Raw genomic sequence first — 17,115 nt, forward strand, 5'->3', positions numbered from 1 at the left:
GTATTTATGTATTTATTTATTAGTTGGTTATTTATTTGTTATTAATAAAAGAGTAATTCCTACATTAGGTTAAAATATTGTTAAATTTTTTTTCTTAACATATGGTTGTTGTACTTGTACGTATCCAAATAACTAAATTAAAATCTATTTGGAATTCTCTTAATAATGGTATGTGACATTATTTTTTTCTCTTCCTTAAAATTTTTTTATAAAAAAATAATACTGTATTATATTAAAAATGTTGTAAAAAAATTTGTGTTACTATACCTTGGCCACATCTTAATAAGTAGATTAAAATTTATTTGGAATTCTCTTAATATTGGCACGTGACTTATTTAATTGGATATACAATCAAAGTGGGCCAAATAGTTCTATATAACATGAAAATTAGATTAACCAACAAAAACATAAATTCGTCCATACTTTGTTTGCACTAGAATGAATGATATAAGTAATGTTTTGTATGATTTAAAATATAAAAAAATAAAAAATATAACATTTTAATATTGAGCATAAGTCTATTTTTTCCTTCTAGACACAATTGATTATGATTTTTAAAAAAATATGTATATATATGTTAGTTTTTTTTAATTGGTTATTTTTTTACCTTTTCCAAATTTTATTAGGATTTTTTTTAATCTTTCAAGGCATGCATGTATTAAAAGGGAAAAAAAGAAGTCATTTCAAAAAGTAAAATATATTTTAAAAATGATTTTATTTTACTTTTTTAAAAAGGTTATGTCTCACATAAAAGTCGTTTTATTTTTATTTTTTTAATTTAGTCTGTTTTAAAATTCATTTCAATTTTTTGAAAATAAAAGTGTTTTCAAACACACTTTATATTATATTTTATAAAATTAAAAGAAAATCAGTGTTTTAAAATGTATTTTTTATTAGCAATCATATTTTAAAACAATTATTTTTTTAAAGCACCTTACACGGATTTTTTTTTTGTTAACTTTATCTATTTCAGCAATAAAAAAAAAAGTACTCTGAAAGCAAAAAGTTCCTGAAAAACTAAACTCTGAATAAATAGCTGGTCAGAATTTGATTCCCGGAACAACAAAAATTGAGATATTCCTATAGAAAGCACATCAGGAACCACGATTTGAAAGAGAGGTTGTAGATCGGACACTGGAAAAGAAGTTTGCACTGTTCCTTCAGCTTTTTCGGGCAATGGCCAATCTCTCGGGTGCGGTCTCTGTTAGAAAGCCAATCACCCACGTCATTTTCGACATGGACGGTCTCTTGCTCGGTATTCCATCAATCTTTAACCCACATTCTCGTTTACCAACATAATTTCTTAAACACACATGAGTTTCAAGTTTTATTGTTTACTGGCAGTGCTCTTGTTTTGTGATTTTTAAGTTGGATAAAATTTCTGCTGAAAACTTCTGTTGGTTTGGGAATTTGATTCTGTTGTAGACACTGAGAAGTTCTATACACAAGTCCAGGAAATGATACTTGCTAGATACAACAAAACCTTTGATTGGACCCTGAAGGCAAAGATGATGGGAAAGAAAGCAATAGAATCTGCTAGGATCTTTGTTGAAGAGACTGGAATTAGCAATTCTCTTAGTCCTGAGCAGTTTCTTGCAGAAAGAGAGGATATGCTGCAGTCTTTGTTTCCCACAAGTGATCTTATGCCAGGTACGTGGATTAACTAATGGAGATTGGACACCCTTATCTAATTAACTTAAAGATTGGTGTGGCTATAAACCACGGTCTGGTCTAATGGAAACAGAAACTGACATACATACATGGGAAGATGGAGCTTATGTATGTATCTCTTGTAGATACTTGGTTTGTTCTAACTTCTAAACATTAATTCTTGAGGGAGGGGTGACCTGCTTAAAGGTTACTAATTTTTTTGTTTTTGTTTTTTTTTTGTTTAAATATACCAGTATGAATTAATAACCTGAAGTTTGAAAGTACAGAAATCTATCTGATGATGATGATGATCATCATCTATTTAGTATGAATCCTATGAATGTTTTTGCTTATTTCTATAAACTTTTTCGTAATGTTTATCAAGATAAACACTTTTCTTCTTCTTTCAACTCGTTTCATGACTAAGTTTGTGTCATAAGCTCTCATGAGAGGTGTTTGGAATCAAAATAAGTTATTTTTAACTTATTCTGATGAGTTTCAAGGCCAAATTTATGGCATAAACTCTTATGTGACTAGTTTATTGAATAACCACTCAATTAAATCTCTTATCGAAGCACATCCTAAACCTTAATTGAATAACTGTTTAATTAAGCTTATTTTCACAATTACACCCTGAATATTTAATTAAACATTTGAATGTCTTAATGCCTTACAGAAAGCATTTGAAAAACAACTGATGCATGTATTATTATGTACCTTTGTCTTATTATTAAAGGAGTTCATCACATCACCTTTATTGATCACAGTAACTCATTCTAATATGTAGGTTCCACTAGTAGCTTGTCATTCTCAATGTAAAGAGACAAATAAAATGAGTTTATTTGTGTTTTACGATAGTCTTTTAGAAAATATAATTTTGGAAAACTGAAAATCATTTTTAGGTAGGAAAACTAGATTGCATCAAGGGATAACGTGAAGTTTTTGTCCTATGAACCATCTGACAGTGGACACACTTAAAGGATGACAGTATCTTATAAATCAGAGTTTATCATACACAAAACTGTTTCCTTCATACACAGAGTAGGAACAGTAAAAGATATGCAGATAAAAAGAAGAAAAGGGGACACAAATTTGTTTACATTCGTTTGCCTCACTAACAGTACATTTAGTCCTTGGTCCACTACCAAATTTTACTATCCGGGTTACAAACAGTGTTTCCCAACACCCAAGTATTCTTTATGCTTATCTCTTCAAAGTATTTTCTTATGCAAGCCTCTTAAGTTTTCGCACACTTACCAAAAGTTAATACAATAAAAGGTATCATCAGACTATTGATAAGTACAGCTATAATATATTATGAAGGTACATAAACTCAAAATATTTACGACAGGTTCAAAAAGCATTTTTCTTAAATATTAGGAATAAATTTGAACAATAACTTTGGCAGCAATCTCTTTTCCTTTAGAGCAAATAGGATGTTTTTTGACTTGTAAAAATAGTTGTTGGAGGGAGTCTTCAATTCTTGAGAAGTGAGTTTTTTTTTTTTTTTTTTTTTAATGTTGAAGGCCATCGAATGCAGGCTTTAAATGTTATCTCCTCGCAACTGGATAGTCAAATGCATAAATAAGTTGTCTTAGAGAACTTCTTGTATTTTATCTGTGTATTAGATAAACTTCCATTATGGTGAAATATATTCTTGCTTTCTGTGAGCAATTGTCTTGTCCACAATCACATTTATATGTTATCTAATTTTTTTCGGATCTTTCACTTTTTTGATGTAGTAAATAAGTAAAATTATCAGTTCTTCTAAGTTGTTTCACCCTCTTGGTTTCAGTAGTTCACTTATCTTTCTTCAGTCTTTGATCAATTAAGCTGTTATGCATAAAGGTTCATAATTGGTCATCACCTTGCAGAATTGAACCTTTAAACTTGTAATTGTTCTTTGTTTAATTTATGCATCCTTGTTTAATATAATTGGGCATCTTCCATCCTTTTTATAGACACACATGGTAAAAACTTGAAAAGATTCATCTCAAAATGGATCTACTTGGGTTGGGATGCGAAGAAATTATGTAGGGATATATGTCTGCATCTCAAAATGGATCCTTGTTCAATATAATTGGGCATCTTCCATCCTTTTTATGGACACACATTGTAAAAACTTGAAAAGATTCTTCTCAAAATGGATTTACTAGGAATGAGAAGAAATTATATAGTGATATATGTGGATTGAACGTCAGAACTTGTACCTTCTTTAGTGTAGTTATAAGTTTTGAATTCATAAAATTCTTATTAAATGTATTTCTATCATAATTTTTGTAGCTGGTGGATGCTTCTGTGTGCTACTGATATTACTGGCATCTTATTTCATCTTCAAGTAGATTTGTTTTAAAATGCTTGTATTGGTTTGATGGTTATGCTATTGAAAATCTGTTTTTAAGGATGGATACAATTCCTTCCTTGTGCCATTTTAGCTTCATTATGTTACTACATGATAGGATATAAGATAGGGGTGAAATAACCGAACGGGGGAGTAGTGGAGAAGGCGGGCAAGGGGCCTATAAATGTAAACCTTTGGTAAGTCTGTGGAGAGGGGAGTGATATTCTTTCGTATATACAGGTCTTGAACCTAGTGAGGGGGGTTAGGCTCTCGTTAGATGGAGGGAGGTTATGCTCCCAGATAATGATTGTACGATACTTTTGGTGATGAGAATACAAATAATTCATTATTTTCTAAGTGTTTCCTGACTGTGATTGTGTGAGTGAGTTGCCATCGTTAGGTTTCGAAACAGGAACCTAACAAATTGGTCCGACCTGCCGTTTCGAGAAGCTACCAGATCATCGAGGGTATCAACAGGAGAGTTGCCGGATTCGAAGTGGGGTGTGCCAGTTCGAGAAGCTACCGTATCGAGAAGCTGTCGTTTTGAGAAGTTGCCGTTTCAAGAAACTGCCGGATCGACGCCGCCGGAATCGTGTGGGGGTGAGGGAAATTGCGGTTGATAGAATGAAGGCGCAGACAAGGGAGTTGCGACCATATTATGCAGCAATATGCCAAGATTATGCTGCAATACGCCAAGATTTGCAAGAAATCATAAGGATGTTGGGTGGTCGAGGCCACAACCAGGACGGCCAACATTGGGACCAGCGAGAGGAAGAGGAAGGGGAGAGAGGGGATGAACGCCATGAAGTACAACCTAGCGGGAAGAAAAGGGTAGAATTGCCCACTTTCAAAGGTTTTGATCCGTTAGGGTGGGTCTCTGAGGCAGAGCAGTTCTTCGAGTTGCAAGGTGTGGCAGAGGAGGAAAGGTTGCGCCTAGCGGACATCAATATGGAGGGGAGCGCTGGCTACTGGTTCAGAGCCTGGAAGGAGAAAGTCAAGAATCGTTATTGGGAAGGCCTAAAGGGGGCAATGGTGGTGCGATTTGGAGAGTGTAACGGGGGCACCATCTCTGAAAGGGTGACGGCTTTTACGGCCAATAAGCCGTCGGGAACCGCGGAAGAATACGTCCCAACATCGAACGTGGGAGAAATGCCAGAACCGAACGGGAGAGGACTGCACGAACAAAACATGACAGGACGGCCGGAACAGAATGTGACAGGACGGCCGGAACCGAACGGGCTAGGACTACAAGCTGGGAACCCGAGAGGATTTCAGGAACCGAAAGGTCGAGTACTGCCAGAACCGAAAGGTCGAGTACTGGCAGAACCGAACGGGAGAGGGCTGCACGGACCAAACGTGACAGGACGGCCGAAACTGCACGGGAGAGGACTGGCAGACCCAAACGGAAGAGTACGGAAAGAACCGAATGGTCTAGGAGGGATGGATCAGTGGGAGAGAAGCGTGGTGAAAGAAGGAATGAAGGCCTCAGAGGGAAGAATGGATGGAAGAATCAATGCCCGGGAGGTAGAGAATGGGAGCAGGGTAGAAGACGAGTCATTTGGGGGATGAACGCGTGGTACGGTTGCTGAGCAGTTCGAAACATAATTAGACCGGAAGCAGACGGAGTTGTCCACTATCTCGACTGGAGGCCCTATTCAGCCAAAAGCGATGAAGCTGCACGGGTCGATAGTGGACCGAACGGTTTTGACCAGTATAGGACGAAACCGATCAGTGTTCACCAATATAGGACGAAACCGAACGGTATTGACTAGTATAGGTCAAAACCGAATGGTATTGAGGGCGATAGGAAGGAAAGAGGAAGAATGGAAGATAGTGGGGCAGGAGTTGCCACCACCTAAGCCTCCAGACCTGAAGTTGCAAGTAGTAGTCAGCGGGTTCTCTCCCTATGATAAGACCACATCACAATGCAATGGGCTCAAGTTTCATTGTTCCAACCTTGAGGACAAAGTTGTTTTGCAGCGGTGTGTAATGATAGGATATAAGATAGGGGTGAAAGAACCGAACGGGGGAGTAGTGGAGAAGGCGGGCAAGGGGCCTATAAATGTAAACCTTTGGTAAGTCTATGGAGAGGGGAGTGATATTCTTTCGAATATACAAGTCTTGAACCTATTGAGGGGGGTTAGGCTCTCGTTAGATGGAGGGAGGTTATGCTCCCAGATACTGATTGTACGATACTTTTGGTGATGAGAATACAAATAATTCATTCTTTTCTAAGTGTTTCCTGGCTGTGATTGTGTGAGTGAGTTGTCATCGTTAGGTTTCGAAACAGGAACCTAACACTACACCTCAAGATATTCGGCATGCAAGTTCTTTTTCTCAGGATATGTTCTTCATTTTCAATCAGAAGTGTACATACTTGTCATATAAAAGCTCCCAATTATTCAAGATTCAATATTCTTGTTAGGCATGGGATCTCTAAGGGGTTTCCTCCACCCAACCCACCCACTTCATGCATAAATTTTTGTGTCATTGAACTATAATCATAGATCTCAAACTCAAACTCATAAACTTCCTTATGTTCTCAAAGATTATTGTTAACTAAACTAGTCATTTTATTGTGAAAGCCTTAATCTGTAGTAAACTTGTCAGCCTCAATAGACTAGGTATATATATATATATATATATATATATATATATATATATATATATATATATATATATATATATATATATATATATATATATGTATGTATGTATGTATGTATGTATGTATGTATGTACTTAAATATACGAGTTATGTGTTCTTTGCAATCATGTGTATTATTGATGTCATGCGCCATTTTTCTCTCTCATAGGTGCCAGCCGTTTAGTCAAACATCTACATGCAAAAGGAGTTCCAATTGCTGTGGCAACTGGGTACACTTCAACCATCTCTTTTGTGTATTTGATTTTATTTGTTGTAAGCTATTTACTATTTATTGTATTTTTGTGGAGAGGGAGGGGTTAAGAAGAAGGTATTTATTACCTGCTATGCTAATATCTGTTTCTAAGGATTTGTTATGCAAAGTGTTTTGACAATTTGCCCCACAGTTCTCACAGGCGACATTTTGAATTGAAAACTCAAAGACACCATGAAATCTTCTCTTTGATGCATCATATTGTCCTTGGTGATGATCCAGAAGTTAAACAAGGGAAACCTTCTCCGGATGGATTTCTTGCAGCAGCTAAGAGATTCGAGGTATACCAATTTATGAATGTGGTTTACTTCTTGACCAAATTGTCCGATGATTAAGAGATTACAAATGCCTTTTTTCTTTTCCTAGGTTGAATATGGGATTTGGTTTGTTTTACTATTGTATTTCTGACTTTGTTAAGTTTGTAGTCACACATGGTGATGTAGTTTATGTTGAATTGATGTTCAACAGGGTGGACCAGTTGATCCTTGTAACGTTCTTGTTTTTGAAGATGCACCCGCAGGTGTTCTTGCTGCTAAAAATGCTGGAATGTAAGTGGATGAAAGCATTGAATGATATTTTATATTGTCATATTTTTAAATTTAAATGCAACAGACTGTGGTTTCCAAAATACGTCAGCACATGATAGAATGGATAGATAATTTTGTGCAAGATTTAGCAGTTTCAGATCCTGCGTTATTACTCGCATGGAAGGTGGTTACAAATGTCTGCATGATATATATAGAAATATCAATGATCAGGCTGGAATTGATGAAATCTGTGTTTTCTGTACTCAACAAATTCTTCAACCTAACAATTATGACAAATTGCATCTTTCTATTGTATATATGTTGTTAGACTCTTTCCATTCTCACTCACTCTCTCGTATATTGTGTACATGACTCTGCACATATAATATCTTTATTACATTTGTGTTTGAGTAAAAACCATAGCATATGAATATCGGAAGCTGGGTAACAGATTCCACTGTCTTTCATGTTCTTGTGATAGCTAAGTTTGAGTGTTAATTAAATGCGAGTGGCAGTTGATAATGTTTACAAGCAAAATAGCTAGCGAAGCATGAATGCTTGTCACAATTTTCCTGTTAATAAAATAATATTCCTACCATTTGTGCAACCTCTAGGTTTATTTTTGTCTATTAAATTTAACATTTACTAGGTTATAGACTATGGCTATCCTCCAATTCAAGGGTGATTGATTTTCCCCCTAAAAATCTCTCGCACTGTTTTGGTTCACTGATAGATAGAAATTAGCATAGAGATGTTAGAAAACTCAAAACTGGAGCTAATTCACAACTTACTTTTGGATCTTATAACTTTCCTCACAATAACAGAGTCATCAGTCTGACTGTGTTGAGCAATTAAATAATATTATTTGAAAATTGTAAATCATTAGTGACCAGACTCAACAGTGTGGTCCCTCATAACACCAAATGATGATGTTATTTACACGTTCCTATTTCTTATGACGCATTTGTTATCCATTAGTTGCATGTTATTATGATCAAACATGAATACTTTGTCCAATTCTAACATTATTTTCAATTTGTTAATCTTTTCTGGTTACGTATTATGCAGGTCTGCTGTTATGGTCCCTGATCCAAGGCTGGACAAATCATTTCACGATGCAGCAGACCAAGTTTTGAACTCACTGTTGGATTTCAACCCTAGTGAGTGGGCTTTACCTCCTTTTGAAGATAATGCTAGCTAGCTAGCTGAACTTAGTTTTCTCTTACTTGCCGTCCATTTTTACAGCGAACAGAAAAGGCTGCATTTGTTTTGTACAACTAAATGACGAGTAATTAATCCATTGTCATAGATTATAGAACCTTTATGTTATTGTTCTGTGTGAATTACTAAATCAATATCGATTTGTGAGATCGTGAAAGTCGACATCATTTGCATATTTCTCTCGTGGCATGAAGCTTAAAACGTGATTGATTCGGTTTATTTAGAACGAGTACTTCTCCGTTGTTGTTTCATTGTCAAAATCAAATTGACGGTGATGTTATATTTTTCTTGCTTACCTTCACACTATTATTAATTACAGAAGACAACAAGTCGTTGTAGTTTTTAAAAATTTGTCCTATTTATATCACTACACATTTATGTATCGGTTCAAATATTCACAGTAAACCATTAAAAGTATAAAATAAAATAATAGGTGATTAACATTACAAATATTTAAAGAGAAATTGATTGAAATTTCACTGTCAATATAATTGTTAATACGGGAAACTCTAATAGCAAAGATAAAACAGTTACACACTAAACTATGTTACTGACTAACTCAATGTGTAAGGAATTTCCACATTTTACTTTCATGAAACTGACAACTGACAACTGACAATGTCCATGTTTATACTTGTCCCATTGCACGTGAATACCATATGCAAGCAATGAAAGGTGATTTCAGAAAAGGTTACTAAAATTCATGTCAACCAGGTAGATAAATACAAAGAATTTGTGTCCACAAACTTTCAATGAACACTCACATAAGAAAAATATAATAAGGGAAAATAAAGTAATTTTAAGAGGTAAAAATAATAATGTATGTCTTAACTATTAATTTTTTGTTGTTGGAGAAACTAAGATTTTTTATATTAAAAAACTTATTTTACTTTATATATATTTTTTATGAACATTAAGTCTTAGAAAAATTGATTGCATTTGAGGAGTTTAATAATATCCAGAAATTTAAAAAAAAAATCATGAAATAAAATTAGTTTATGCATAAGTTAATGGAACTTTTTTTTTTTTTCTCTTTTTCTAAAAAATTACAGATTACCAAAGCAGGTCCTGTTTTTCATATGACACAAGAAAAAAACTATGGTAACCATGAAAAGAAACTGGTTAATGAATAAAACCTTTGTGAAAGTAGATGAAAAGCCTCTGCAAATTCGAAGGTTAGTTTGAGTGTCCCTTTGACCAGTTTCAATTCAATGGAAATGAGTTTGTTTTCGTTTATGGTTGGTTAGTTCTCTTTTGTCATACATTGTGTCTTCTTTTTAGCAAAATGAAGAACAAATTAACCAACCTAAATTTGTCTCCTACGACTTTTGGCCGCAATCAATTCTTCAACAGTTTAATATATGTGTAGTCCTTTTTGGCTGATCATGAGGTTGGTCCTAATCAACTAGCTTTATTAGTTAGATGTTTAATTATAACAAAAAGCCAGTGTCTTATATCTCTTTTAGCTGACGTTTTACCGTTTGAATTTAAAGTTACTTTATCCTCTATGGGAGCAATTGCAACAGATAACAATATAGCAAAAGTGAATGTCCACAAACCTATAATCTACACCTAGTGAGAAACATAAAAGAGAATTATAGTAAAACATAGAAATTGTGAAAAGTGACAAATCTTGATCTAGTGTTCAGATAAATAAAATGTCCAAAAAAACATTGTTGTCATAAAGTAGAACAAAATATAATGAAAATCATTCATCAAATTTTATGAGATTAAATTAACTTCTGCTGGGAAATCATTAAAAATATTCCTTGTTATCCAATAACCTTTTAATCTTATATCTTTATTAGAAATGAAAAAGGTGAATGACACATGTTAACTGAATAGTAGTGTCAAATTGAGTTTAGTATGCGTTTTTGTCGCCTAAAATCACTATTCATTAGAATTTGTTTACCAGTTTTTATGGTTTGTAAATTTGTTTTCGAAAAATGTCTTATTTATATTTTAAAACGAAAAATAAGGTCAAATATAATTATAAACAAGTATTCAGTAATTAACATTAGGTTGAAAAGGTTAATTACATCAAATTTTACACACACAAGGGTATTTTGTAAATCATAACCAATTGCATTCTAAAACTACTATTTGAGTTTTGTTTTAAAAAAATATAAAAAAGCTAAATTATGCTTATTCATTACGACTTTATTTTATAAAGAAATCATTACTAAGATAAACGACTTTTAACCTTTGAAGCTTGAGTCATGCAAAGATATTAATGTTAAAGTTTAAATAATAACTCTCAATTAATTACTTAATCAAAGTCATGCAAATAACATATTATCCTGAAGAAAATATGACAAAATTGAAGTCAACTTAATCAACTGAAGTCGTGGAAAGTTTTAAACAATTTATTCCAATGTTGTTGAACAAAATCATTAAAGTGTGTGATGATTTTTCTTCTATTTATAATAAAGTCAGTATTCTATTTATAATAAAGTCATATTATAAAAGAAGACTTCAACTATTTTATACCAAAGTCATATTTTGTATTAACGACTTGTACTTACAGTTTTATTCTTTTATTTTAACTTGTAGAAATTGTATTCACTTTTTTTATTCTTTATTACTTGTATATTTTAAAGTTTATTATTTTTAGGTGTCTTTTAGATTTTTATATAAACACATCTTGTAATTTTAAACTTTATCTTAATAATAATGGTTTATCTTTTCTTAAATTCTTATACAATCATATAATATTTATATACTTTTTAATTTGTGATATTTGTTAAAAATTTAATTAATGAACTAAAAATGTTGTTTCTTTATTTCTTTTAATACTTACAATTTGTTATGTTTTTTTTTTAAAAACGTAGTTTTTATTTCAAAATTTTAGATAACTTTATTATTAAAACTATATTTACAAAATTTATTTACCTCAATAAAAAAATATATGTATATTTTCAATTTTAATTTACTAATCAATTTATTGTGAAAATATTATTATATAATTTTAATAATATATAAATTATTCATCGAACTATTAAAAATATGAAATTAAAATTTATCTTACCATAATTATATAATAATATTTTTTAATGATTTGATTAATAAATTAAAATAAAAAATACATATACTTATTTGTTAAAAAAATAAATTTTGGAAATATATTTTTAAAGATAAAATTATCTAAAATTTTTAAAATAAAAACATGTTTTTATAAACTAAAAGAAATAAAAAATATTATTTTTAATTCATTAAATAAATTATTAACAAATATTTCAAAATAAAGAACCTATAAAATATATATGATTATATAAAAATTTAAGAAAACATAAAAAAAATTGAAAGATATATTAAAAAAATAAGTTATAAATTTTAAAAAAGAATTATAAAATATATATAAAAAAGAAAGTCCTATGATAACAGTACGCCTTCTTTGAAATAAAAAAAATATATATAACTATTAATATAAAAATTTGAGTGTAGTCGTGAGTGAAAAATGCACTTTTATATACTAAAGTCATCATCCATAAGTACGATTTTAATTCAAAAATCATCGTACTAAAATTGTCATTGGGAAACACGATTTCTTATACCGTCACCCAGTTCCACGACTTTAGTGTTCTAAATTTGAAAGAAGTTTAATCCTCACAACTTCAGCTTTACCATATTTTCTCCAAATACACTTTCATTAAGTATAATTAATTAAGTTAAAGTCAATAATTCTTCCTCATGATTTTAACATTTTCATTAAAATTGTCATTTCTTTACACGACTTAAACTCCAAAGGTCAGAAGTGTCCATCCTTATGACAATTTTTATAGAAGGAAGTTAGTAGGTATGATTTAGCCTTCTTCATAATTTTTTAAAACGGGACTCAAATATGTAATTTTAGATTGTAATTGATGGTGATTTGTAAAAGAACCCACATATCAATCTTGTGCTTATGTAAAAAAAATTAAAATTGTTTTATGAAAACCTACACTCGCACCAATTTATACCAAAATATTTTTTTCTCGGTGCTAAGAATGAAGAGTAGTTTTAGTCCATGATACCATGAATTGCTAACAGGGGCTTTTATTCGTACAAGAACACAAAGACTTTACATGTACTTCTAGTTGGACTATTAGCCAGTAACCAGCATTTCTTGCTGACATTATCACACGTTCCTGATCTTAAAACACATTTTCTACTTGAAGTCCAATTTATTTCATTAGTTTCCATGTTTTTTTCCTATACATGCTCAAAACATCCCCCTATACCATAGTCGCAGGTTATCATCGCTTATGCTCCTGTTGAACCTTTTCTTGAGTTAGTCTTGGTTGGAATTATACGAATTCTCTTTGCCACACGTACAAAATCCCTAATTAATAATACATACGAATCAGTTGCGGCATAATAATTATAAGCAAGGATGAGTTTATATACTTTCTTGCTGTTTTTCCTGCAATCTGCATAGTTTTTAATGGAAATATCTATCATGAAAAAAACTGATAAAATTTTAATTATAACTTGTAAACAACATAAACAGCGTCATCTAAAAACTGGTTAAAAAGAAATGTTCATTTCCCTTGTGTGGCCTACATAGTATTAATAAGGATGAAAGGTAATTGTAAATGAGAAACATAAAAAGACATAACTAAGGAAAAGAAGAAGTATTAGGGTAGCAATAATATTAATAAATATGTGCTTACTTCCAGCTAAGGTCACCGACTAGAAGAAGATCGTTCTCCATGTCTTCATAGGCAATAAGGTAGCCAGGAATGACATTCGAAAGGTCAAAATCATCACTGTCTTCAGCGTTTTCCACAAACATTTCGCGTAGGGCTTTGGCCAGACTTTGGTAGCTACCATGGCTATGGAGGCTGATGCGCTGGCAGATGGAACGACCCTCTAGCACAACTGTTACAGCGGGAACCACGGTGGAGACAAGATCATCGTCCTCAAGCCCAGGAAAGCCTTGGAATTTGTTGTCAGAATTGGTGGTGGTGCTGGTGTTACCGACATAGAAAGCCAAAGAAGAGGAAGTTGAAGCTGCGCCCGTGATCTGTCTTCTCTCTTGCCATCTCTGTTTCAACAAGTCTTGTCTTTGGGGGTCAAAGCTGTTCATTGTATCAGAAACTTATTTTTTTCTGTCGAGAAAAGAAGAAAGTATAATAATGAAGTTTATGAAAGAAAAAAGACGGTACTACAATATATTGTTTGTATGCTCGAAAAGAGTGCAAATGGTTGGGTGTTAATGCAGCATGGGAGGGAGAAATGAAGGCCTTAAGGTGTAGAGTAGATCAAAAGTGAAAAGGGTTAACTTAAATGGAGTTTGGTAAAAGTTCAGATCATAAAGAGGTGGTGATCAAATCTGATGAAGTGTTGTTGAAAAATGAAATATATAGAGATGCAAGAGAGAGAAAGAGAGATAGCACGAATGTCGGGAGAGGTCAGATAGGTGTCTAGAACCCACCCCAGCCTCGTGGCTTCGTTTTCCCTTTTCAAGACCATTTATTGGAGTTCCCTACCTCTTAAAACACTCTTTAATAATAACTTCTAACAATGTGTGTTGGACTGAAATTCATGCTTTCAATTTTCCCACTTAAGTAAATTGTTACTGTTACGTACATTTTTTCCTCCTGTGTTTTCACTTTTGCTTCATGAGTCACGGAGAGAATTAAGTTAGACAAACGAGTGGTAGGAAAAGTACGTGATTGAAAAAAGAGTGGGGATGTTTGCTTGTGATTGCAAAAGAGGTGTTACCATAGATTATTAAGTTCATCTCAACACAGTTGAGGAGTATTAAATATTAGTGTTGCATTTACATTTATGGTAGATCTTATTGTCAAGATGAACTACAATAATACAACTTTTATGGGGATAGCCACAAAAAATATTTTAAATGTGTCGACAAAAAGCAAACTTAGCTGTGCCCACGAGATTCCTAAAGAAAGGTTAAAACAACATTGAAAGTTGCACTGTGCACGAGCAGTGGAGACGACCGCGCTACGGTAGCTGAACGGTTTGCTACATAGAAGAACCCAAGTTTTGAGTTTAGTTTGCTCCATCACTGAAACCTTTGGAACAGAAACATAGAATTAGTATATAATCACTTTGAATGCATATATGTAGCACGAAAATTGATTAAATGGCATAATTTGCTTACTGAAGTACTCTATATAATTCACTCCCACTGTTTCATTAAATAGCATCGACTTATAATGTAAAATGGGAAGGGCCAAGTTCCAAGTTCCAAGGATTAGTATGATTTTGTTGACCTTAATCACTTTTAAGTGTAAAATGAGAAAGTCTGATTTGATTGAGTATTATTTTAGCAAGATGGAGACTTGCCTTCAAACTTCAATGCTAAGCATATAGCTAGCAAATTTTGTCATGTTAAAGAAAAGAATTCAATAAATAGCAGCTATTGTTTTAATTATTCTAAGTTACATAGTTAACTCAGTGGCTCTCACATGTAGCATGCAATGAAAGAGAAAACATGAAACAATAATCATCATTGTAAGGATGGAACGATTAGATTGATAATTTCCATATTGAGTATTTTGAAAATTTGTTGGCGGGCTCCAAAACCTCATAGGAATACAAGTTTCGATTTTAAGGTGACAGATTGGCTTGAGTGTTTTTTCCTGCACCTCATCAGTCTCTCGTCCTGTACCTTCCAATTTTTGTATTATTCCAAATGTATTCCTATTACTCTGTCAGAACACAGAATATTTTGTCCCCACCCTGAAATATTCTAAACGCATTGGAGGTGCGGTAAACCATGCACGCAATTCGAAATGCGGTTCTCGTACTTGGAAATGCGGTGAAGCTTTTTCATTCTGTATTTATTATATTTAATTGTTTTTTAATTTTATTTGCTTTGCACTTAGAAGTGCGGTGAAACTTTTTTATTCTACATTTATTATATTTAACTGTTTTTTAATTTTATTTGCTTTTTATATTTTTTTATTAGTTTATTTAAATATTAAACATTTTGTGGTTAATATTTTGTAATTTGTATTTTATTTTTGTATTTCATATTTTTTTAAATTTTATTTTTAATATAATTATTTTTTTTGAATTTTGAAAATTTAATTTGTTTTTTAAAGTTTTTGAATCTATAATTATTTATTAATATTTTATTTTTTAATATGGATTATTATTTATTTATTTGTTGTATATTTTTTGTTTTTATTCATTTATTAATTTAAATTTAATTTGTTGTATTTTTGTGGTTTTTTTAACTTTTTATATTGAATTGTTAACATTTTTAATTTTTATTATATTTGATATTTATTTAAATATTATTTATAATATAATTAATTTGAAATTTATATTTGTTTGTTAATATGCAATTTTTTTGAAATTATCTATTTATTTAAAAGATATTTATTATGCGTAAATTTTAGTTTTTAAACTAATAAGAAAAATGAAAAACAAATCAAATTCAAAATATAGTAAATCAAAACAAAAAGAAAGAGAATAAAAAACATTCACCGCATTTCCAGTTGTGTTCAAATGAGCCACACTTTCAAGTGCGGTTACCGCAATTCCAACCACGGTGTCGTATGAACCGCACTTCCAATTGCACGCGATGTGAACCGCACTTCAACTGCGATTACGATTGACGCTCAACCCAATTTCCAAGTGCGGCAACCTCTGTAACCGCTTTTTCGTCGAACTCTGCAATCATTCTTTTGCCTGCGTGCTCTCAACCACGTCTCGACTCGACCTTCGTCGCATCCAACCCATAAATGCATTCAATCCATACCTCTATCCCATCCAACCCATAAATACATCAACCTAGCGCCGACGTCCTTTCAACCATTGCGGTTAAGGTCTCGACTTCCATCCCATCTAACTCAAAATGACATCCAACCCAGAAATGCATCCTAGCACATACAAACAAACATCACATACAAATACCACATACAAACAAACTACAGTCAAATGATTATTCAGACTCTGAAAGGAGCATAATTGAAATAATAAAACATTTGGGAGGGGTAAGATGAGACTGGTGAGATAGAGGTAGAAGCACTCAATTGGCTTTATCAACCACGCAAGCAACCTCTTGTGCTGCAACTTGGGATCGTAAATTCTTAACTTTGGGATTCGATGTTAAGCGGAGTTTGTGTCACTTGTCTCTGCAGAGACACTGGAGTGGTTGCATATGGATTTTTTATTTCATATAAAAAAGCAAATTGTAAATTTTAATTAATTATTAAATAGTTTTATGTTAATTACAATATAAGTTGTGAAATATCATTATAGTGTGCGAATTCTGACATTTATAATTGTGCAAGCAATATTAACTTATGTTGATATTGTTATTTATTATCCATGATATATTGGTGTTGAGTTCAAGGTTCTTTTACCCCACAAATGATATTGTTTGTTTCTTGAAAAAGTCCATATTTTATGCTATTAAAATTTCATAATTTGTGTGAATTTACTAAAAATATATGTGTACTACATTTCCAATTTGAATTATCCTATTAATCGTTTCGTT

At 32.3% G+C, this 17,115-nt stretch overlaps 2 protein-coding genes across 2 annotated transcripts; one reads left to right on the top strand and one right to left on the bottom strand.

The window, feature by feature from the left end:
* Window positions 1-1,035: 1,035 nt before the first annotated feature.
* LOC124827495 ((DL)-glycerol-3-phosphatase 2-like) lies at window positions 1,036-8,819 on the top strand. Its single transcript, XM_047300561.2, has 6 exons — window positions 1,036-1,255; window positions 1,426-1,650; window positions 6,808-6,868; window positions 7,043-7,190; window positions 7,378-7,457; window positions 8,505-8,819. Exons 1-6 carry the CDS (start codon window positions 1,177-1,179, stop codon window positions 8,635-8,637), a joined length of 726 nt encoding a protein of 241 aa, XP_047156517.1. The 5' UTR covers window positions 1,036-1,176; the 3' UTR covers window positions 8,638-8,819.
* A 3,846-nt stretch (window positions 8,820-12,665) lies between these two features.
* IAA33 (indole-3-acetic acid inducible 33) lies at window positions 12,666-14,060 on the bottom strand. The gene is made up of 2 exons (XM_047300554.2): window positions 13,310-14,060; window positions 12,666-12,978 (listed from the first exon to the last, which is right to left on the bottom strand). The coding sequence occupies exons 1-2, from the start codon at window positions 13,723-13,725 to the stop codon at window positions 12,900-12,902; spliced, it is 495 nt and encodes a 164-aa protein (XP_047156510.1). The 5' UTR covers window positions 13,726-14,060; the 3' UTR covers window positions 12,666-12,899.
* Between the last annotated feature and the right edge of the window lie 3,055 nt (window positions 14,061-17,115).

Source organism: Vigna umbellata, chromosome 1 (genome assembly GCF_029865625.1).
Source record: "Vigna umbellata cultivar VRB3 chromosome 1, Vumbellata_1.0, whole genome shotgun sequence".
Taxonomy (NCBI): domain Eukaryota; kingdom Viridiplantae; phylum Streptophyta; class Magnoliopsida; order Fabales; family Fabaceae; genus Vigna; species Vigna umbellata.